General features: G+C 47.6%; 2 protein-coding genes and 1 long non-coding RNA gene across 4 annotated transcripts; all 3 read left to right on the top strand.

Moving 5' to 3' along the window:
* Nucleotides 1-461: 461 nt before the first annotated feature.
* On the top strand, nucleotides 462-11,300 carry COX5A (cytochrome c oxidase subunit 5A). Its single transcript, XM_035112418.3, has 5 exons — nucleotides 462-724; nucleotides 5,021-5,137; nucleotides 6,229-6,350; nucleotides 6,999-7,121; nucleotides 11,136-11,300. The coding sequence occupies exons 1-4, from the start codon at nucleotides 640-642 to the stop codon at nucleotides 7,110-7,112; spliced, it is 438 nt and encodes a 145-aa protein (XP_034968309.1). The 5' UTR covers nucleotides 462-639; the 3' UTR covers nucleotides 7,113-7,121; nucleotides 11,136-11,300.
* LOC148687272 (uncharacterized) lies at nucleotides 749-4,258 on the top strand. The gene is made up of 3 exons (XR_015947848.1): nucleotides 749-875; nucleotides 1,517-1,601; nucleotides 4,067-4,258. It is a non-coding gene; the product is annotated as an uncharacterized LOC148687272 (long non-coding RNA).
* A 2,212-nt stretch (nucleotides 11,301-13,512) lies between the features above and the next one.
* Nucleotides 13,513-22,022, top strand: FAM219B (family with sequence similarity 219 member B). 2 transcript variants are annotated; one of them, XM_035112420.3, is made up of 6 exons: nucleotides 13,513-13,617; nucleotides 14,824-14,920; nucleotides 16,404-16,497; nucleotides 17,310-17,387; nucleotides 18,177-18,225; nucleotides 19,033-22,022. In XM_035112420.3, the coding sequence occupies exons 1-6, from the start codon at nucleotides 13,531-13,533 to the stop codon at nucleotides 19,186-19,188; spliced, it is 561 nt and encodes a 186-aa protein (XP_034968311.2). In that variant the 5' UTR covers nucleotides 13,513-13,530; the 3' UTR covers nucleotides 19,189-22,022. The 2 variants fall into 2 exon arrangements, with proteins under 2 accessions (XP_034968311.2, XP_034968312.1); XM_035112421.3 differs by having other exon boundaries at nucleotides 18,177-18,316.
* Nucleotides 22,023-22,339: the final 317 nt, after the last annotated feature.

The raw sequence follows: 22,339 nt of genomic DNA, 5'->3' as shown, positions 1-22,339 counted from the left end.
GATCCGCAGAAAACAGCCCCCTCTGTTAAGCAACAAGAACAAGAGCGGCGGCGGAAGGAAAGATTGCGAGCTCCTTGGGGTAGGGGATCCCGCGTCTCGCGCTCTGCACGGAAAACACCTACACCCCCCCCCAAAAAAAACCCACCTAGGCTGATCGAGAGCCCTGAAGCTCATTGAGGTGGAAACTACGGTTCCCAGGGATCTTGGGGTGTGTGTGAAGGTGCCTTAAATATACAGGCAGATGCGCCTTTCAAGTCCATGTACTGCGCCCTGTCCGAGCGGCTGGGCGACTCCGCCCCTCGGAGGAGGAACCCGCTGGAACCCGCCGCGCCGTCTCCCTGACTACGCGTGCGCAGCTCCGGCTCTCTCCTCCCCTCCCGCGCCGTCCTTCGCGAGGGCGCGAGGAGGTTAGTCCGCCCTGCGCCGCCGTAGCCTCGGCCCCGCCCGCTTTTGCCCTCGGAGCGTCTCGCCAGCGGAGCAGCAGCGGCGCGTGGCCGTCGGAGAAAGGAAGCGAGGAGGCCGGCCAGGAGCAGAAGCCGCCGCCGCAGCCTCGCCTGCCACCCCCGCCCGCCCAACCGCCTCACCCAGCCGCCCCTTCCCGCGCGTCGCCTCACGGCCGCCGCTTCTTTCGCCTCAGCCATGTTGGCAGCCGCTCAGCTTCTCCTTCTCCGCCGCTGCGCCGCGCCCGTCCTCCGCGGCCTCGTCCCCCGCGCGGCGCCCGCAGGTGAGGCACCCCTCCTCCGACTCTCCCGGCCGCGCCTGCGCCGGAGCTGCGGTGCTCGAGGCCTGGCCGTGTCCTTGCCGTGACCCCGCTCTCCCGCGGGGAGCCGATAGGCCTCCTAGGGGAGCCGCCGCTCGCGCTCTACCCGGTTCTGGTGGGTCCCCTGCCGCCCTTCCCTCCCTCTCCCCCCCGGGGGACGGTCAGGGCGCCCGCTGCGCCCGCTGCTCGGCCTCGTCGCGACCCTGCGAAGGGGGGCAGGTGAGGAGGGTGGCGGGTGACCTTGGGGCGGGGAAGCGGCGGCAACGAGGAAGGTCGCGGGCTCGCCTGCTCTTCCTTTCCTCGGCTCCTGAGCTCCCCTCGGCAGGAAGGTGACGCCGGGGCCCGGGAGAGGCCGGGCTTCAAATCCCGCGCTCGGCCGTGGATGAAGCTCTCTGGGGGTCAGACCTTGGGGGTCAGCCTAGCCTGCCTCGCAGGGTGTCGGGAGGAAAGGTGTAAATGCAACGAGAAAATGATTTCGAAGGGAGGAAGAGGACCAGAGACGGGAGAAGATCTCTGCCCGGTTACTCAGGCTTAATAATGTGCTTTGGAATATTCCCAGGAAAGGAGAGTTTCCCTGTCTCTTCAGGATGCATATGGCTGCTTCCCCCAACCTTTACAGTTGGTGCTGCCTTTTGGGTCTGATCTGCAGTGCGTTCCCTCAGTTTCTGCTCTTCCTGGTTTCACTTCTTGCTTGTGGCTCTGCTTCCATTTCATGGAATAGGTTGCTTCTCTTAAGGACCAACTCTTCATTTCTAGGTGCACATCCTTTAAGGCTCTCCTGCCTGAAAATGGGCTCATGCTGATATGCTAACCAGGCTTGAAAACAGTTGCAGTCAGAGCCGTGAGTGTTCTTAGCTTGTCCAAAGAAATGAACAGTTTACTGGGTGACCTTGAGCCCGCCAGGCTCTCTTGCCTCCCCAGCCTCACATGTTCACTGTGAGGATGCAAAGGAGTAGATTATGGGTAGGCAAACTAAGGCTCGGGGGCTGGATTCTGCCCCATCGCCTTCTAAATCCGGCCAGTGGATGGTCCAGAAATCAGCGTGTGTTTACATGAGTAGAATGTGCCCTTTTATTTGAAATGCATTTCTGGGTTATTTGTGGGGCATAGAAATTTGTTCACCCCCCAAAAAAAATATAGTTCAGCCCCCCACAAGGTCTGAGGTGCAGTGGACTGGCCCCTTGCTGAAAAAGTTTTCAGGCCCCTGGAGTAGATGATCCTGTTTGAATGCTACCCTGAATTCCTTGAAGGAAGGGTAGGGGGGAACTATGTGATAACCTGTCTGTATCCCATTCCCATTTAAGAAGGGAGGTTAGGACCATGATCTGCTTAAGGGTGCTTCCAGACAGTATTTTGAAGGAGGGATTCAGGCACATACTGGAACTTTAGGTTTGCACAATTAAAGTGGAGTTATTGCCCTGATGCAACAAATCCATGTTAAAAAGAAGGGTGGTTTTTTTGCAGTTTGGAATGTAACAGGGCAATGCATTGAAAACAGTAGGATGAATGAATGGGAAGGCATATAAACAAAGCACAAGCATATCAGGATGAATATTTATTGTTGTAAATCAACCCCAGAAACAAGTCAGAATGACTGCTCAGTATAGACCAGGGGTCAGCAAACTTTTTCAGCAGGGGGCCGGTCCACTGTACCTCAGACCTTGTGGGGCGCCGGACTATATTTTTTTTTGGGGGGGGAGAATGAATTCCTATGTCCCACAAATAACAGAGATGCATTTTAAATAAAACCACACATTCTACTCATGTAAAAACACCAGGCAGGCCCCACAAATAACACAGAGATGCATTTTAAATAAAAGGACACATTCTGCTCATATTCCCGGACCGTCCACGGGCCAGATTTAGAAGGCGGTTGGGCCAGATCCGGGCCCCGGGCCTTAGTTTGCCTACCCATGGTATAGACTGATAAAGGCTAATCACCGAATAAGCTTTGTGCAAGCCAATCAAGATGGGTATTTAGTAAGTGGGTCAGATGGAGGAGCCCTAAGATAGGGACATCTGGAAAAAATACTCCGCCTTATGAACTCACTTATGCATGGCTTTGTTGACTTCTTCCAAACCACGATCTTTTCAAGTCAGTGTAGTCCCATTTTACATGTGAGTTGGCTCTATACAATAGCTTGATTGTGAAAGTCGTATCTAAATTAATTCCCAGCAGGGAAATTGGCTCAATAAAACTTATTGGAACACAGTGTTGATGCAGTCATCATACTGGTGTCTATTCTAGGTGAAGACTCCTAGATACTTAACAAGCATTGTATGGCCTTTGTGTCTTGTACTTATCCCCCAAGATGGCAGGTGAAGGTACTGGAAACTAATAATATCATTGATGCTAAAGACTCCAGCAAATTTTGCATTCATTTAGCAGATATGATTTACCACAAAATCTGAGGAAGTTGTAATACTGAAGGTACTGAAAATTGTCTTTGATTATCAACATTGCAACGAATCATGTTTTACTTTAGAGCAGCTGTTCTGAGATGGAGGCTTATTAACTGAAGAATAGAAAAATCAAGAGTGAAATGGATAATTTGCAGCTTAAATGCCAGCATCTCATTTTTGGGGGTAGTTTTAACACCTGGCATTTTAAAATTCCAAACCCGTCTAGTTTCTTCTGTGGATTGTGCAACAGCAAGACAATGTCCAGAATGAAAGCATTTTTTTTACTCTTGTTTGAGTTCATTTTACTGCTGAATTGGACTAAACGAAGTGAATTTTTGAATTACCGTAAATATCATTTATTCAGCAACAGTAAATGGCACCTTAAATCTAGGTTATGGTCGCCACAACAGAATGTTTATTTGCTGGCGGGTGGTGGGAGAGGGCTTGACTTGCTCTTACAACAATGCACTTGTCCCAGAATGCAAGAAGGAGAAACATACACTATGGAAATGGTTTTAACTATGGACTAAGGGAGAGGTTTTTAGACTGTGGTCACCAACCAGGCGCCCACATTTCTCCACATGGTCGCAATTAGACCCACGTCAGTAGCAAAACGCAGCTGGCTAATTTCTAACACTGGCAGTGATCCTGCAGGATGTGTTAAGTAAAATATGAACTGCTGCTCTGGTGACTTTAGAACCCTTAGATTATATATCTGCTTCAAATCTTTGCCAGAGAAAATGGAACTTTGGAACTTGCTGCCTCCATGTACTCATATGATCCACATCTACCCACTCCTTATGAAGTGGCTCCAGACATGTCTATTTTTTCAAGCCTGTTCTATTTAAGTGAGCTTTTAATCTCCATTATCTTCCCTTTCTCCTGTGCGTCTGGTTTTTTTAGATTGTAAACTTGAAGGCAAGCAGGGCCGGCTCTAGGTATAGTCCCGGTGGCGCGGGGTGCTAGGGCACTGGGCCGGTAGGCGGGGCGCTGTGCGGCAAAGCCGGGCGGAAGCCACGCTGCGCACTGCGAGGGCGGGGGCGCCGGAGCGATCTCAGCGCCAGGGCGCCCGACCTGCTCGAGACTGCCCTGAAGACAAGGTTTTGTTCTTAGTTCTGTAAACTGTACAGTTCAGAACACTGACTTATTTTAGATAGTATTGAAGTGTGATTTTAATTATTATCACTATTATTAACAATCCTTCTGGCATACATTCTTAAGCATTCAGGGACTTCATGTTTTCCCTTGAAAGCACCAGACTAGCTATCTCAACTGTGTAAATAAGCCCAAAGGTGACTTGCTAGCAAAAAAATTCTAAAGCTGGGAGGGATACCTGTAATGTGTGCATTAAAAAGGTAATAATAATTTACAAAATAGCAATTGGATTGCTGGAAAGTTATTTTGATGGGATGGTAATTAGATTTTTTAGGTGACTTGTCATGAATGCTGAAGATATGTTGCTCCAGCAATGCAAATCAATACACTGCTGTAGTTTTTCTACCCTTCGCCTGCTGCCTCCTGCCCTGCTCTCCCTCTTCTGGCAGGAAATGGGGAAATTCATACAGCAACCCTTGTGCACAGCTGGATGAACCTTTCAAAGTGGTGTGGTTTAGGGCTGTTTCAGTGCATGTTTCTCTTTACTGGGGAGGGAGGGGTGATGACATGCTGCTTTAGTGGAAACTCTGGCAGCTGCAGTCTGGAGGTGATGTGGGGATGGTTGCTGCTGACCAAAGCAGAGAGCTGCATTCCTGGGATTTCATGTGTACACTGACTTCCTATGTGTACCTGCTGTGTTGCAGTTTTACCTTGAGCTCTTTAATATCTTCCTCTTCTTCCCACTTCCTGTTTTTGTCACAGCTGTATTGCCTGTGCGCTGCTATTCTCATGGGTCACATGAGTCAGATGAAGAGTTTGATGCTCGCTGGGTGACGTACTTTAATAAACCGGATATTGATGCCTGGGAGCTAAGGAAAGGTAAGGCTGAGGGAGAGTAGTATTGAAAAGCTTGAGAAACCCTCCTTTGCTGTGTGCTGCTGCGGCTGCAGCTGAATGGAGGCATTTCTGCAAGCTGGTTGTGGTAGCTTGCATGGAGCAGTCTGGTCCATTTTTCTTCAGTCGCTGCCCAACATTCCACCAGCCTTAATGGAACTGTTCCAGAGCATAGAATCATAGAATTGTAGAGTTGGAAGAGACCCTGCGGGTCATCTAGTTTAACCCTCTGCTGTGCAGGAATCTTAACTAAAACATACGTGACAGATGGCCACCCAGCCTCTGCTTTTAAGATTGTAACTCTGGTATTTTAATAGCTATATGAGTAGTAAAAAAATTGTCACTTATCATAACTTGCTGAAATCGAAACTGATTCAATGTTTCTGTCAGTCCCTTTGGGTTTCAGCCGTGCCTCACCTTTTTCAAGGCATATCTTTTGTTAGGGAAAGAGATAAGACTGACTTCCGGCTGTACATAAGAGGACAGTGATATTAGGTCTCTGAGCGAGCAATAAACTTATAAAATCCCTTTGACTGTTGAATGCCTTGTGATATTCTATTTAAGGTAAGAGGAAGTGTACAGTTTTTATTGTGTTGACGGTTGTCAAAACAAAATTGCACTTTTTACAGGGTGACTCTTCTTCACTACAGAGGTTGAACAACAATTGATAGTTTAATAAAGTAACATTTTTAGAAAACTCCCCAAAGTATGTGAGTTCTTAGATAAGCAGGGAGCATAAAAGCCACATTCACAATAAATGGAGCTTTGTTGTGGAAATTGGGATCTGTTGTTGGATGGGATGCAAAAAAATAGAATTGAAGTTTTGGCACTGAAATGGCAAATTAAAGGTTTGATCTGACATTTTGTATGTGGAATGTAAGCAACGTTTCATGTTAGCTCTACAAATTTTGTGTACTGTGGCAGTATCAAATATCTGAAGTCACTTGCAGGAAATTTGATATTAATAATATGTTCTGGCATATTTAGATATAATCAGAAATGTTAGGAAGAGAAATGGACACACTCCTGAACTTGTAAGAACAACAGAATATTCTCATTCTTGTTCATTCCCACAGGCATGAACACACTGGTTGGTTATGACCTGGTTCCAGAACCAAAAATCATTGATGCTGCTTTGAGGGCATGCCGACGACTAAATGACTTTGCTAGTGCAGTCCGTATCTTAGAAGTTGTAAAGGTCAGTGAAAGACACTTGAGTCTGAGCAGCCAACACCCTGCTTCTCCATTTGCCTCTGTGTTTATAGTGTGTATATTGTGGAGTTCTGGCTTGCTGGTGATCCATAAAGAGCCTTTGCACTCTTTGTAGAGATTTGTTTGACTAGCCTTGAGAGCCTAACAAATCTTTCTAGCCAGCATTGTCTACTTTAATGGTCATTGGCTCTCCACAGCCTGTGACATAGGTCCTTCTAACCCTGTTAACCTTGATCTTTTTGACAGGATATGTGCGGCTGAGAGTGGAACTTCCTGTACAAAATACATGTGCTCTGCCCCTGCCCATTTCCCCATTTCCCAACAAAAGTTTACCAGGCTGCTTATAATAGAAGCCTATGCATGTAAACTCAAAAGAAAGCCCCACTGAGTTCAGTGGGTTTTGCTTTCAAGCGAGTATAGATTTGTAGCCTCATAGAGCCACTTTCACATGTAAAAGGTGGATTTTGAAGCAGTAAACTGTTGCTTAACTCTTGGTGAAATGCTTTTCTCTTGTGTGTATTTTTTTTAATAAAAAACTTCAACAGTCTTATTGAAGAATTAACCCTTTTGGCCTTGGATATGAATCTGTCTTGGTTTTGTTAAGTTTGAATTCATTTTGTGTTCTTTCAATTAGGACAAAGCAGGGCCTCACAAGGATATATACCCATATGTTATCCAGGAACTTAGACCAACATTGAATGAGTTGGGAATCTCAACTCCAGAGGAACTTGGCCTGGACAAAGTGTAAACATTATTGGTAAGAGAACAAATCTTCGCTCCTTTGCGGAAACAGCTTTTTAATCGTCCATCTTGTTTACCAGGCTCCTGGACAGTTGCATGAGGCCTCTAAGGGTTCCCAGGAGATCTCATGGGGCCATCTGAGATCTTGCAAGATCTCAAGAGGTGGGAGCAGTTACAGGGGTTGTTCTGACTTTGTGTGATTTTGCTTTTATGCGGAACCCCTGGGAACGTAACCCTTGTGCAAGTTGCAATTGCCCTGCAGGCCAGATAGAGTTTGAGCTATCTTGAGTAGAACACCAAGGCTTCTTTTTCTAGGTTTGGCTGAGGAAAGGCAGAAAAAAGACTTGCAAATTCCCTGCATTCACCTAGCCCCACCCCCTTTTCTGGTGGGCCATTCTTGATGTACTTGAAGTGTAGTTCTTATACTTAAATGATTAAAAAAGACTGGAGAAAAGTACAGTGAACACTTCTCATTCATCAATGTCAGGCTCCTTATTTCTGAATCTGACTCAAATACAGCCATATAATATTGGTGCTTGCTTAGTTGTCTGCATCAAATGACTTCACTCCTGGCAACCAGGAGTGTTTCTCCTGCTGTCATATGTACTGAATTTACAGTGGGGATCAAGCACTCAGCCTAAGCTTAGCAACTGCTGTTCTGTTAACGGAGCAGCATTCAAGACTATGCAAACACGTCACCCTTAAATAGGACAGTGCTATGGAAGTTGGATGTTTAGTGGCAATACATGCAATGCTCTGCTAGTTTAAGCTGTCACTCATTTAATGTACAGGAAAAAAGCGGCAGAGCCCTTGCTAGGTGTAGTGGCACCAGGGAGGAGACAAGGAGCAGCATTTAATTGCAAGCCTGCACAAACCTGAATTGACTTTAGCAATAAAATGCTGCTTTCTCATAAGTATTCATCTGGGGCAAGTGGCTTTTGCAGGGAGAAAGGCTTTTTCCCCCCAGTGAGAAGAATCTGAGCTGTTACTCTAATGTTGCATTGGTTATAGTGAACTGGGGGCTTGGTCTGTGGCCTCGTTTACAGCCACATAACCACAATCTACTGCTTGGGTACCATCTGCTGTGTGTTCTGTGTAAACACTAGAATCCTACAGACTTTGAATGAAGAGCTGCAACTCTGTATGCAGTTAGAAATGTTTTACTGGTTCCCATGCTTTCCTGTGCAAGCAACAGAAGGTGCCCTTCAATCGACCAATGACAAAGGGCAGGAAGCACATCGACGCCCCCATCCTGGCACCAGTCCTGCTGGGTGCCCTTCTTGGTCCCTGCTCTCTGTGGCTACTGGCCGCTGCCACACATACTAACTCCTTGCAGGCAGACAAGCATGCTTGGGACAGCAGCCCCAAGAGATTTCCAGGCTGAGTCTCTTCTCCCCACACACCATCCTTATTAAAGTGGGGTGCTCCCTACTTTATGCAATTTCACTGACATGTGTGGGGACCCAGAATGTAATCCTTGTGTGTGTGTGGGGGGGGGGGTAAAGCCTGTTTTCTGGAAATGACATTATTTATTTATTTATTTATTTATTTATTAGTTTTAAAAAGTAAGCTTTATTGAAATTCATATTAAAATACATTTTCTTAATTTCATACATACTCAAACAGAACAATAATGTAAATGATATAAATAATAACGAAATCATAACGCACAAAATCATATATAATGAAATCATATTAAAGGTAAATCATATAATGAAATAATAGTCAAAGTATAACGTAAAGTAAAGTAACGTAAAGTATAGCGTAAAGATTATACCCCAATATTCTCATTCATATAATATAACCTAACACAAAAACAAAAAGGAAAGAGAGGAGGGAACAGAAAAAGAGAAGAGAAGAGGGGAAAAAAGAAAAAGAAAAGAAAGAGACAATGTAAAAACAAATCAGAAACGTTTAAAATTGACTCATAAAAAAACTTCCGATTGTCGACTTAACGCTTATTCATACTATTCCTCCTTTACTTGTTTCCACCTAATTCCCTAAGAATAATATCTCTTGTCCTTATTTTTAGTAATTCCCTCTCTTCGTGCATTCTTTAAGTTAAGCAAATCACCAACTCAGTTTTAATACCTTCTTTTTTAAAATAATCTTCCACTAATTGCCATTCGTTTTGGGTCCTTTGTCTAGGTACATTTCTAATTGCTGCCGTCATTTTGGCCAAATTCATGTATTCCACCATTTTAATTTGCCATTCCTCCACCCCTGGTATATCTTCCCCCTTCCATTTTTGTGCTAACAATACCCGAGCTGCCGCCCCGCCATATAACAAAATATTTCTCTTATTTTTGGGCACACTTTCTAGGATCATACTTAACAGGAGTAGCTCAGGTGTTTTTTCAAAAGTTAATTTTAACATACTCTTCATTTTTTCATATATTTTATTCCAAAATTCCTGCACACCTTCACACCACCACCAGCAATGCATATATGTGCCTATTTTATTATGACACTTCCAACATTTGTTTGATTCTTGTTTATAAATCCTTCCTATTTTCTCTGGGGTTAAGTGCCATCTGTAGGCCATTTTCATTATATTTTCTTTTATTGATGTACATGCTGTGAATCTTAAACTTTCAGACCACAATTTATCCCATTGTACACTGTAGATTGTTCTTCCTACATCTTGTGCCCACTTAACCATACTGCACTTAACCACTTCATCTTTTAAATTCCATTCCAATAAATATTTATATAGATTTGTCAGATGTTTATCTTCTTTATCAATTAATATTTCTTGTAATTTTGATTTTTTCTCTTGGAAGCCAATTACTTTATGTTTTTGGAATATGCTTTGCATTTGATTGTATTGGAGCCAGCTTGTGCAATCTTCTTTTACCTGGTCAAATGATTTTAAAAGGTATTGCCCATCTTTGTTTTCAATCAGCTCTTGGTATGTTTTCCATCTGCCCTTCCTCGCTCCCCCCTTCACAGATGTTATCTCAAATAGTGATAGCCACCAGGGAATCTTAGGTTCCAAAATCCTTTTATTCTCCTCCCACACCTTATTTATTTATTTCATACTCCACAAAATGTACCTCCCCTTTTCATAAAAATGACCAGAGTGGCTAAGAACAGGACAGTCCCAAATAAAAGAAATAGGAACAAGATAGCCATTGTACAATAAGATAACATAGGAGCAGATTTAGAATAGCAGCAAATCAAAACACAATTCAGGGCCGCCCCTACAGCCAGGCTGGGGGGCGCCAGGGGGGCGCCGCGGAGCTGTGCCCACCCACCCACCGCGGAGCTGCGCCCCCGGCAGCCGCACTGCGCCCGGCGCACAGCTCCGCCCGCCACGCTGGGGGGCGGGGCAGGGGCGCCGGAGGGATCCGTCGCACCATGGTGCCAGGGCGCCAAATATACTTAAGACGGCCCTGTGTGTCACAATTATTTTACAAATACAGATTAAGACACAAAGGGTACTCTGTGCACAGAGTCCCACTTGTGAAACAGGCTGTCCCTCTCCTCTCCCTGTGTGCAATCCACACCTGCTCTGTAAGGGTTCTCTACCTTTGGAGCAGATTTTGGGGTTGCAGGGAGAGGGGGGCGTGTGGTGTGTTGCACAGGCAGAAGTCCGCAGTGCTGATGGAACAGTAGCGTTGGATGCAACCCAAAGCAGTAGAGAGAACTAAGCAAAATCAGCCCAGTTTGCCAGATACCTGCTAAAATAGAAAAAATATAGTAGCTCCCTACTTAAAAGGGCAAAATATATATACTGTAAAACAAGTGGACTGCAGGATTGTAATTCTTTAGACTGCATATACAGTATATATTTGGAGATATGAGGAAAACACAAAGGTCACAAGACTGTGGTAGAAAAATGGTCTTTTTACACCACTGGGCAGCCAGCTGTTAATCTGCAGCTGCCTGGTAAACAGATCAGATTATGTTCCCCCAACTATCCATTTTTACTCTTTCAGAAGCTTTCTGGTGGTGGGGGGGGGGCAGAAAGAGCTTGAAAAGGGTGTAGAAATGCATGAACTAATCCATGATATCTCTTCTCTTCCAGATGAGCTTCCTGTGGGGTTATTGTTAATGCTATTTGATTGTACAACAATTGCCTGGAAACAGACGTTAAAATATTACTTATTTGAAATTACTGCTTCCTTTTATTGAGTCCTGGAGTATGTGTTGTGAAGCTGGACCTAATAAAGGGGAACTGGTTTGAACTGAGTGTTCTTTGTAGCCTGTGTTATTATATGCTAGAAAAGAAAATCTTATTTCCCATAATAAAAGTGAATAAACATGGGGTACAGAACTTAATCCTCAATTTCACAACCTGACAATGGGATTCTCAAACTTTGTTTATTGGTGTCAATGACATTCAAATTTTTATTGCTTGTGTGTGGATCCCTATAAAGGACATTGAAGAAGGTTATCATTACATGCTTTTGTTTCAAAATGCCATGTGATTTCATGAAACTGATGGGGCCAGGAGCTTGACTTCCTGTTCCTTGTGCAGATCCTATGTGTGCACTGCTACACAAAAACCACAGCACTGAACTTGCTTGCTAAGGACAGCTTCTGTTTTATTTATATATCTGGCCCTTCCTCCCATCACACAGGGTGACTAATGGCGAGAGCCAGATAAAACAACACCCAGTGAGAAAACCATTAACAATTTCATAATTCATGATAAATATAGTACTTCTACAGCAATGCAAGTTTTTAGCTCTTGAGATGGCAGAAATGCTTGAAGGTATTTGATCAATATTTAGTTGAGTCCTGTAAGTTGGAGGTACTAAATAAGGATCCAGACTTAAGTTCATTGAGCTTAGATCAAATTGAAATCAATAGGGCATGTTTAAAATTGGAGAGAATTGAGTGCAACTGGTAATAACCCTTAAGATTTCTATTGGTCTGATAGCAAGGCTTCCTTGCCTCTTCATGTGAATAATAAATTGCAGAGTCTTATAGTAAGACTTCATATATAATCATCGTAAGGTAAAGGACCCCTGGACGGTTAAATCCAGTCAAAGGCAACTATGGGGTTGCGGCGCTCATCTCACTTTCAGGTCAGGCCGAAGGAGCCGGCATTTGTCCACAGGCAGTTTTCTGGGTCGTGTGGCCAGCATGACTAAACCGCTACTAGCGCACGGAGGACCGTGACAATTGCCAGAGCTCACAGAAACGCCGTTTACCTTCCGCCACAGCGGTACCTATTTATCTACTTGCACTGGCATGCTTTCAAACTGCTAGGTTGATTATTGTATGAATGCACAAGCCCACTACACCATTACTTAGTATGCCAGAGTTGTTTAACCTGTGACCCTCCTGGTGCTGAATTTCAACTCCCATCATCGTCTGTTGGCCATGATGTTTGGGGCTGATGGGAGCTGCAGTCCCAACAAGAGGGCCACACGTCAGCCGGTTCTGTTTTAGTCTATTGCATCAAAATACTGATAGTCCTGGAATGTGCAAGCAGGCCCCTGAGAAGCAGTGCTTACAGGTGTCACAATGTCCCTGCCATTCCCTCCAGGTGTGTCCGTGGCCTTGTCGGACCAGCTATTCATCTGCCTGGAGACTATGGGGGCTCCTGATTTGCTCCTTTACAACTGAGCCAGACATGAGCATTCACACGCTGAATTTGACTTGGGTAGCAAGGTAGTGTGCGCTTTTGCACATGAGAGGGAACAAAGGGAGCCTTGTGTTCCCATCACAACAGTTCCATGTTCCGTGGGGCACTCTCATTCCTTGCCCAGAGAGGCTTGCCATATGTCAGGAAAATTCCTGACGTCCTGATTTTGGGGTAAAGAAAATTGTGTCGGGGAGGAATGTTGCCAAATCAGCAAAATGTCAGGGGAAACCTGGATGTATGGTAGTGCCATGAAAAAAGCGGAAATAGTTTAAGAAGCTCAAAATCATCATTTTGGGGGTAGGTTTCCCCCCAAAAAGCTCAACAATTGTGGTGGTTTCCTTAAAAAAAAGGTCAACAGGAATCTTAATTTTTGAGATATGGCAATCCTAGTTAGAGCCACTCCCTCGATGCACTATTTTTCTATCTGCAGGATTTGTGGTGGCAGGAAAGTGCGTTTAATCAGAAAGCGAACTCCTGAGGCTACGGTCTCAGCCCCCCAGCCCCGTGATAACCAGGCCTTGAGCCCCCACTCTCCCTTTCGCATCTCCTGCGAGGACTCTGCGACTCGAAAAGCAGCGGAGCACACCAAGGACTGCGACACCTCCGGAAGCCTACACCGTCGCCTCCGCCCCGTCACTGCCTTTTAGCGGCTCTTCCGCCTCCTCCTCTCGCTGGTTGGTCTCTCTCCCCTCAACAGCAAACGAGCGCTGCTAACGCGAGAGGACGAGGGGCGGGCCTCTTAAAAACAAACCAATGGGGGAGAGCCGGCAGGGTGACGTAAGGGAGGGAGGCGTGGCTTTGTGGCGCCGCCGCGGTGAGGGCAGCGATGATGGAAGCGGCGGCGGCGGGAGGCGGAGCGGAGCCTCCGGGCCGGAGGGAGGCCACAACGCTGCCCGGGCCGAGCAGAGACACGGTGCGCGGCCGGCGTGTGGTGTGGGCGGGCCTTTCCGGGGCCTCTCCTGCCGCCCGGGCCTCCGCAGGGCGGGTGGGCTGCTCCTGGCCATGGAGGCTCTACTGCTGGCAGCCCTGCTTGGAAGCGGGGCGAGGGGGGCCGCCTGTCGGGGCTTCCGGGGTCGTTTAAATGACCTGCGGGGTTCCCTTCCAACAGCGTCAGACGCGCGAGCTGGACGTTGGAGGAGTCCGGACTCCGGAGGGGTGTAAGGAGCGAGTTCTTTTCGTGGCGCAGCTAAACTGCGGAACTCCCTCCCGCAGGAGGATGAGAGGGCTTCGTGGAGAAGAAGCAAATCCTGTCCCACCGCTGGCCGTGATGGAGGCTGGGCTCTGCCTCCTTGAGCCATGGAAGAAACGCTCAGGGAGCCGCAGGAAGGGAGCGTTGCTCTTGTGCTCCGGCCCCTTTCCTCGCTTGCTTTCCGCTCGGGGCATCTGGTTGGCCACTGTGAGAACAGGAGGCTGAACTGGATGGGCCCCCCTTTGGCCTGATCCAGCAGCCAGGCTCTTCTTAAGCCCTCTTCTTCCTTCAGGATAGCCTTGCTGGATCAGATCAAAGGCACCTGCTCCGAGGACGGAATCTGTGGCCAGCTGATGGGAGATGTTCCATATGGTGGGACTCAGGTCTTTGGAAAGGGGGATTTTGAAAGTTGAGGACATGAAACACCCCCCCCCCAATCTCATATACACCGCCATATAGGCTGAAGGTCCTGTTATGAGATAGGGGTGAATTTTTTGCTGGCAGGGAGTGCATGGGTGGGTTGTTAGCTAGTCAGGTGTTTATCAACAGAGTGCTCCCCATTCAGGATACTAGCCACTATGTTCCTTCCTACCCCAGATTTCTTTTCCCCTGCTAATAGTCCCATCAGCATTCTGCATCCATGGCTGATACCTATTCCTTGTAAATGGATGGTGCTGTTTTGGCTACATAATGGCTCTCACAGCTGGAACCTTGGAAATCGAGGGGATTCATATAGTATATTTGTTGTTGTTGTTTTGTACTTTCTATCTCCCTTTCTGGACAATACCTGAAAGTGCATCTTGTAGTAAATAAAACAGGCATGATGAAATAAGTAAAAAGCTGGGCATCAATAAAAGGCAGGAAAGCTCCCCTGCTTTGGACTTCTGTGTTCTCTTTGGGGTATAATGGCTGTCAAATGTCTCCTGACAGGGGCAGAGGGACAAGAAGAGGACAAGCAGGGAAACACCAGTGGAGAAAAGGGGGCCGTACCTCATGAGTAAAACTCCTTCCATTCAGGACAAGCTACGTAAGTCAGGACTGGAATCTATGTTACAAGTACGGTGGGCTCACCGCTTGAGGAGCAACTAAGCCCTGCTTAGTTGGACCACAGACCCACCTAGCTCAGTGTCGATTCTTCCCACAGTGGCCAGTAAGATGCCCACAGGAAGCCTGCAAGTAGCTCATTTGCACAGTAGCACCATTCCCACTTGTGTTCCTCAACAACTGGGGTATTCAGAGCACTGAGACGGGGATGAGTCACCCCTTCCATGGTCGATTTAGATACATTAGTTTTGCTTTTAGCAGACAATAGTTTGTAGTTAGTGTGTGTGTCCCCAAGATGCTGAGGCACATTGAGGGCACCCCTGCTTTGACTCGGGGTACCTTCTGCAGATCCCACTTTGCCTAAGAGAATCCCTCTGAAATATCCCACTTTTTTCATGATTTGACCAAAGCCTCCGCACGTCTCTAGTTGGAACTAAATTGCTGTTAGCAACAACAACAATACAATACAATACAATACAATACCTGCTTACTGTCAGCCATGTACAGCCATGAAAGAAGTGACAATGTAGGCAGGAGAAGAAATGACGGCAATGGTTCCTGCTTGAGCTTCATTGTGGAGGAGCAGGGGTGGAGCGTTCCTGTGGCCTCAACAATGGGAGATGTAGCCCAACAACATCTGAAGGGGCACAGGCTCCCCAGCCATCCAGCAAGGTACAGACACGGGGGTGGGATGTCAAAGGGTTTCATGGATTAATTATTTTTTATGGAAATTACTGACTTAACTAGGAAGGCAGAAATAGTTGTGGTTTCTTCACTGCTGAGCAGAAAGTGCCCCCTCATTGCTGCAGGAGGAAGGCAAGGCAATGGCATGGAGGATAAGACTCGTCCATGCTTACCAGCCAGAATAACTAGGTGCTCCCCCCCCCCTGTCTGAGATAGGAAGCCTCTTTATGCCAGTTGCTGGGATGCACAAGTGGAGAGAGTATTGTTTTGCTCAGGTTATGCATGTGGGTTTCCCATTGAGGCATCTGGTTGGCCAATGCGAGGACAGGGTGCTGGACTGGATGGGCCCCTTTTGGGCTGATCCAGCTGCAGGTCTTGTATGTTCTATACCCCATCCTACACCTGGAAGCTTTTTTGCAACACCAGCAAGTGGTGTGGATTCACCTGAATATTTGCTGCAGGGGTGGGAACCCCTGGGACTTCCCCAAGACGACTTGCACAGCACAGTTGCCATGCAACCCACTTTAATAGATGGCAAACCTCTGAGAGTGTGTTGGCATCTTGCTGGCAGCTAGAGGATTCAGATGATTCATGTCCTGTGCAGGCAGCGTTTCCCCAGAGTGGGTTTTTCTGCTGTCCTTTTGTAGTAAATATTTGTCTGAACTTGCCCCACAGGCAGCAGTTGGCTGGTGGGGTGGGGTTTATGGGAGACAATCCTCCCCAGGAACGTGGAATACAGCAAATATTCACTGAGTTTGCCTTGGTCATTTTGGGGGCTGCAGAGAAACATCGCGAGATGGCAAAGGCGATGCTGCGGAGGAAGGGAGGCGCATTCTCAGGAGCCGTCCGGCACCAGCCCAAGCTACCAGCCAAGAGGTCCAGTCCATTTTCTTACTGTTGGGGGGGATTTTGGGCTGTTTGGTGAGTTCAGTGGCCCTTAACAACTCCGCATGCATTAGGTTAGGCTGCTAACGTTGGTGTCCTTCTAACCTAATCTAGCTCTCTCCCTACTGCTCCCCATCATGGGGTGAATTCAGAAAAGCAGCCGAAGGCCTCCAGAAATGGCACAATTTACGAGAAGGGCTAGTGCAGCTCAGAGGTAGAAGCTCTTGTGTTGCAGGAAGGTGGTGCCAGGTTCAGTCCACAAGATCTGCAGGTGGGGCTGCAAGTGGAGAGCTTGGGTGGGGGGCCCCAGGCTGTGGACCAGGCTTGGGCCAACAGTCCTCTCCATTTGGCCTGCCAGGCCTTTTGGGGCAAGCTGCACTCACCTGGCATCATGCTGCTTGGTGCCAGGAGCTTCTGAAGCTTTGAACCAAGCAGGATTGCACTACTGCAAATCAGCTGATACGCAGAGTTCAATCCTGGTTGGTGCAGAGCACAAATGGTCTCACTTGGTTGAGGTAGCTTCCTCGGTCCCTGTTGTTGATAAGTCAGCCTTGACTGCAGGATTCAGCTTTGAATAATTTGAAATGTGTTTCCAGAATACATAGATACAGAACCTGACTTTTTTGCACCTTTGAATTGGTGCCAAAAGCCACATCAGGTTTGTCCAGTTGAGACAGTGACTTGCCCAAGGCCATCTTCTGCCTGAGTGAGGACTCTAAAGTGGCGCCCTGTCCTTTGCACCAACACCCTTCACCTTCCCCCACTCTCAGATGCTTCATGTTGGTTTTTGCCTCTTTCTCTAGGGCAGTTAAGTTCAACAAGGGCTATGCTGCCCTCAGCCAGATCTCAGATGAAACCCTGGTGTCCCTGGACTCTGACAGGTGAGGGGTGAGTGGGACCTGCTTGCTGTTTGTGGGTAAAGGTAAAGGGACCCCTGACCATTAGGTCCAGTCGTGACCGACTCTGGGGTTGCGCGCTCATCTCGCGTTATTGGCCGAGGGAGCCGGCGTATAGCTTCCAGGTCATGTGGCCAGCATGACAAAGCCGCTTCTGGCAAACCAGAGCAGCACATGGAAACGCCGTTTACCTTCCCGCTGTAGCGGTTCCTATTTATCTACTTGCATTTTGAGGTGCTTTCGAACTGCTAGGTTGGCAGAAGCTGGGAACAAGCAACGGGAGCTCACCCCATCACAGGGATTCGAACCGCCGACCTTCTGATCAGCAAGCCCTAGGCTCAGTGGTTTAACCACAGCACCACCTGGGTCCCTGTTTGTGGGTAGGGAAGGCCAAAAAGGTTTGAGCGTTGCCACCCATTTTAAATGGCTCTAAAAAGGAGTGTTAGCAAAGAGGATCAGTCACTGAACGGGATACCAGTCACAGTAGCCCTGTAGAGTTTCCAATTTCAGAAGCAGTCTTTCCCTGAAGATACGGGGGGTGCAATGGCAGGAGTCAGCATTGCTTGTGGGCTTCCCAGAAGCATCTAGTTGGCTGCGCTGGGAATAGGATGCAGGACTAGTCTGATCTAGCAGGGTCATTTTATGTTCTCATGGGAGACAAACTTCCTCTCATGACACAAAACCCTCTTCATTCTTAGCAGAGAATTGGGAGCCAGAAGTGTGCTAGAAATACCCTTTCTGTTTGTGCTGACCCTTGGTGCTTTTCTCTCCTAGTGATGAGGAGCTGGGATCAAGATGTTCCTCCGGTTACTCCTCTGCAGAGGCAAGTCTGGTGCATGGCTTGCTCCTTACAGGCATTGAAATTGACCTGCAGGTGGTGGGGTTTGTCTGCCTGTCTGTCTGACCTTCTGATGGTTAGTGAGGAAAGGCTTTTATTGCAGGTGGGGGTGGGGTGCAAGATGAACCTCAGATACTCATGTTGCCTGCTCATTAGTCTTGGGGTGCAAAGCCCGTGACCCTCCAGATGCTGTCAGCCTCCATCTCTAGCCAGCCAGTCGCCAGGGATGGGAGAGTGTGCAGTCCGGGAGCCCTTTCTTACATGCAATGTCTATGTGCGCATGTGTCCCAGTAAGCATGTTGTGACTGACCATGAGTAAGGAAATGTAGGCACATGGATGTGTGTGCACACATCTTCATTTTCTCACTCGCATGCTTGCTAGGAAGGAGAGCTCTCCAGGCCTTCCTTCCTTCTTAGGACTGCAGTCCAATCCTATAGGGGACGCAGTTCTGAGTAGATTAAAAACAACCATAATTAAAATGTACAATAGAAAAAACCAGTGAAGAAGCATAGCAAGTAAAACAGTGGGGGGGGGAAAGCAATTAAAGTAATTAGATCAGGAAGTTCAAGTTCAGGAGAATGCTTGCCTCAACCGGCGTGTCTTCAAGAGCCGGCAGAATGCCACTACTGATGGGGCTTTCATATTTTAGCACGGAGCACAACACACGTCACTGATTCCACCGGTGGAAAACCCTGCCTCCGTGTTACCACAAACTGATAACCAGCAGGCCGTGGCCAATTCCATAGTCCTCCAGCAGGTGTTTTCAACTTGTCCCTCCTCTTGCTTCTCAGGTCAACCAGGATCTCAGCCGCCAGCTCCTGCAGGATGGGTATCGCCTGGATGAAATCCCAGACGACGAGGACCTTGACCTCATCCCTCCCAAGCCTGTGTCATCCTCACCATGTCCCTGCTGCTTTGGGGAGTCTGCCTCCTGCTCCATCCAGTAAGGATCTAAAGAGCAGGACTGCACTGCACAGGTCAAGAACCCAGCACTTTCCCCCTTCCTTTCAGACGCCCGGAGGTCCAGCAGAGGCAATGGAGTCTGGCACCGAGCTTTGACCAAGCCGATAGGGAGCAGGAGGAGGGTGCTTTGGTGGCTGGGAAAGCGGGGCGCACCATTGCCCTGCTTGCACTTGTCCGGGCACCAAACAGCCTCTTGAAGCTCTTATCTGTGGTGCACATACAAGACTGTTCGGTGGAAACCCTTGGGAAGGCTCTGAGCCAGCTGGCTCCCTTGCCTGGGAATGCCTTTGGAGAAAGATGCAGATGGGAGAAGAGGACAGGGCGAGTGTTTTCCTCCTTAAAGGCAAACAGACAAGCTTTTTTGTGTGAAAGGGAATGAAGAATGGACTAGGACAAGTTAAAACTTTAGTTTACAAAAACTCTGATTGGGGGGAAAAAAAGCACAGCAATCACTACATCGGGTCAAAAAGATTTTCCTCACTTGCTCAGGATCCTTTCCTGGACTCCAGTGCTTGAGCCAACATCTCCTGGGGTCCTTGTAGGGCTGGACTAAGATGTTGCCATGTGGATTTCTGGGATGGAGAAGCTCCTCTATCAAGCTGCATGGATGGAGCGCCGCCTCCTAGCATCCTCGCAGTCTCTTGAACTCTCCCTCTGCTGGCTTTGCTGCCTGGAAGTTGCTGCTTTGATCCCTTTCCCTTGAGCTTTCCAAAGTTTCACCAGCTGCTGCATCGTCTCAAATTGACCCTCAGCATTTAGCCTGGTGAAAGACGGACCTACTGAACCCTTTTTCTTGGAGTGGGAGGGAGGTGCATTCCCCCCCCTCCCACAGATAGAGGGGGAGGGTTCACTTGCCTTGCCTTGGGAGGCTGGTCCTCCCTGGCAAAAGGGCCAACAAATCTGACATCCCTGGCTCCGGATGAGAATCCTGCTTAGTTTAGGTCATAGCTGCCTCAGTTTGACTGGAGAGCTGCTGCTGATTCCTCTTCCAAAGTGAATTGAGGCCAAGCAGAGGAGGAAGGCTAAGGTGCTGGCGCCCATAACCTCATTTCTGTGTTGCCTGCCTTTGTCTAGACCAGGTGTGCCTCCTAGCGCCATCCAAGCACTGCTGTTGGACTTCAGCTCCCATCATCCCTGACTGTTGGCCCTGCTGCCTGGGGTTGATGGGATATGGAGTCTCCCCAGTCCCTGGCGGGTACCAGGGTGAGGAAGCCTGATCTAGTGGGCCACAGGTCTCCCACCCCTGCATCAGTTCCCGTTATTCTGACTTAATTTCCCCATAATTAGGATTAGCTTATGCAGCCTCCTTTTGATTTCAAGCAGCGCATAGTGTGTTTTCCATGCACACGAAGTGACAGCTTGTGAGCGAGAGCTGCGACCTAGCCTTTCTGATTCGCTGTGGTTCACTTTATGTGGCAGTTGTGGAGAACAGGGAAGGGAGGAATTGCCAGCATTTGTGACAGTTGCTTTGTGAGGATCCCTGCTAGAATGCAAGTTGGGGCTATGATCTCCCCTCAATCTGGTGCTTTCCAGTTGTGGTGTACAACTCCCCATCAGCCCAGTGATTAAGGATGATGGGAGTTCCGGTCCAGCAACACCTGGAAGGCATTAGGCTGGGGGAGGAAGATGTGCCCTGTATATTTGGGCAGCCTCATTGAGTAATAAATCTGTCTGGGGACCATAACAGGCTATTACCTCTGCCGTCTAAATTGAAGCTTTAGTAGCAAGAGATCCAGAGGTCTCTGAAGGCACTAACACAGGCATCCCCAAACTGCGGCCCTCCAGATGTTTTGGCCTACAACTCCCATGATCCCTAGCTAACAGGGCCAGTGGCCAGGGATGATGGGAATTGTAGTCCAAAACATCTGGAGGGCCGAAGTTTGGGGATGCCTGCACTAACACAACTTGAGCAAGATGCCATTGCACTGTTGATCTCTGTTACTGTAAGTAGCTAAAAGTGGCAGCTGTTATTTTCTTTTCCCCTTCCTGGAAAACTTGCCAGTAGGAATGAGATAGTCTTGCCATACTTGGCAGACTTGATCCTAAACTGGAATTCTCTCTGCTCTAATTAACTGTTCCCAGGTGAGTGGCACCCAGGAGGCCGTTTCCACTTGGGTATATGTGCTTTGCTAGAATTATTTGTCAAGAGATAGGCCACGTGGCAGGCCATAACACAGGCTCAGTGTTTACTCACTGGGGAACATGGTTAGCAAGAGGCAGCCAAGTGAACTCTGCACTTTCCAGCCCTTCAGTAGAGAGAGTTGGTTGCTGGTGCAGCCACTGGATTACATAGGCAACTTTCCCCCACCCCCAGCTGCCTTTCATTTTCTATATTTATTTATGCTGCCTGTAGCATCCTCTGCCTGCAAATCCTCCAGAGACGACTTCTCCATGGTAAAAGGTTGATGTTCCTGGACAAGTTTGAGCTGTTCAGTCCTAATTGCAGTAAGCTTTTTATAAATAGTGCGTAACGTTGAAGTGGAGAGCCAGGACACTAGTAGACCTGTAGAGAGAAAACTGCCCGCTTTCTGCCGCAAAGTAAGCTTGGCAGGCTGACCGTGTTGTGTATGTGGGGGTTTCAGGGTGGAGAAAGGAGTTCAGTGATTGTAGGGCTATAGTGTGTTTAAAAAGCTGCCTTAAAATATTGAAATGCATTAAATGAAGTGAAATTGAAACACAAACCAACCTTGAAAGGCACAGAGGACAATCTTATTGGATATTAATGTTATTGTATATGCAGAGAACTATCTAGCAAATAGTTTTATATATACTGAGCAAGGGAAGTGTGTATTAATAAAACTCTAACTTGTATTCACAATGCTTGGATCCTTTTCTATGTGAAATGTTTGTTCCTTACTTGCATGTGTGTTAGCAAAGAGGCCTGCAGTAGGATTCCTCCTGGGGTCCACTCTGCTGGTGCAGGGCATGAGGCCGTTCATGGCACTCGTAAGGAGCCTGTGGTCTTCCTGGCATTTGTGGGACTCTGTCCAGCCTGCTGTTCTTTCTGCCTTCCTTGCTCCTTCAAGGTTTTGAATGTCCTAGCCTCCTCAACTTACTTGGACAAAGCTCTTTATTCAGCCTTTTGAAAATGCAATTTTAAAAGCAACTTTAGCCCAAGAAAAACATACACCAGAC

Source organism: Zootoca vivipara, chromosome Z1 (assembly GCF_965207765.1).
Source record: "Zootoca vivipara chromosome Z1, rZooViv2.hap1.1, whole genome shotgun sequence".
In the NCBI taxonomy this organism is placed as follows: Eukaryota; Metazoa; Chordata; class Lepidosauria; order Squamata; family Lacertidae; genus Zootoca; species Zootoca vivipara.
The sequence above is the reverse complement of the archived record's forward strand: the minus strand, read 5'-3'. Positions and strand labels throughout refer to the sequence as shown.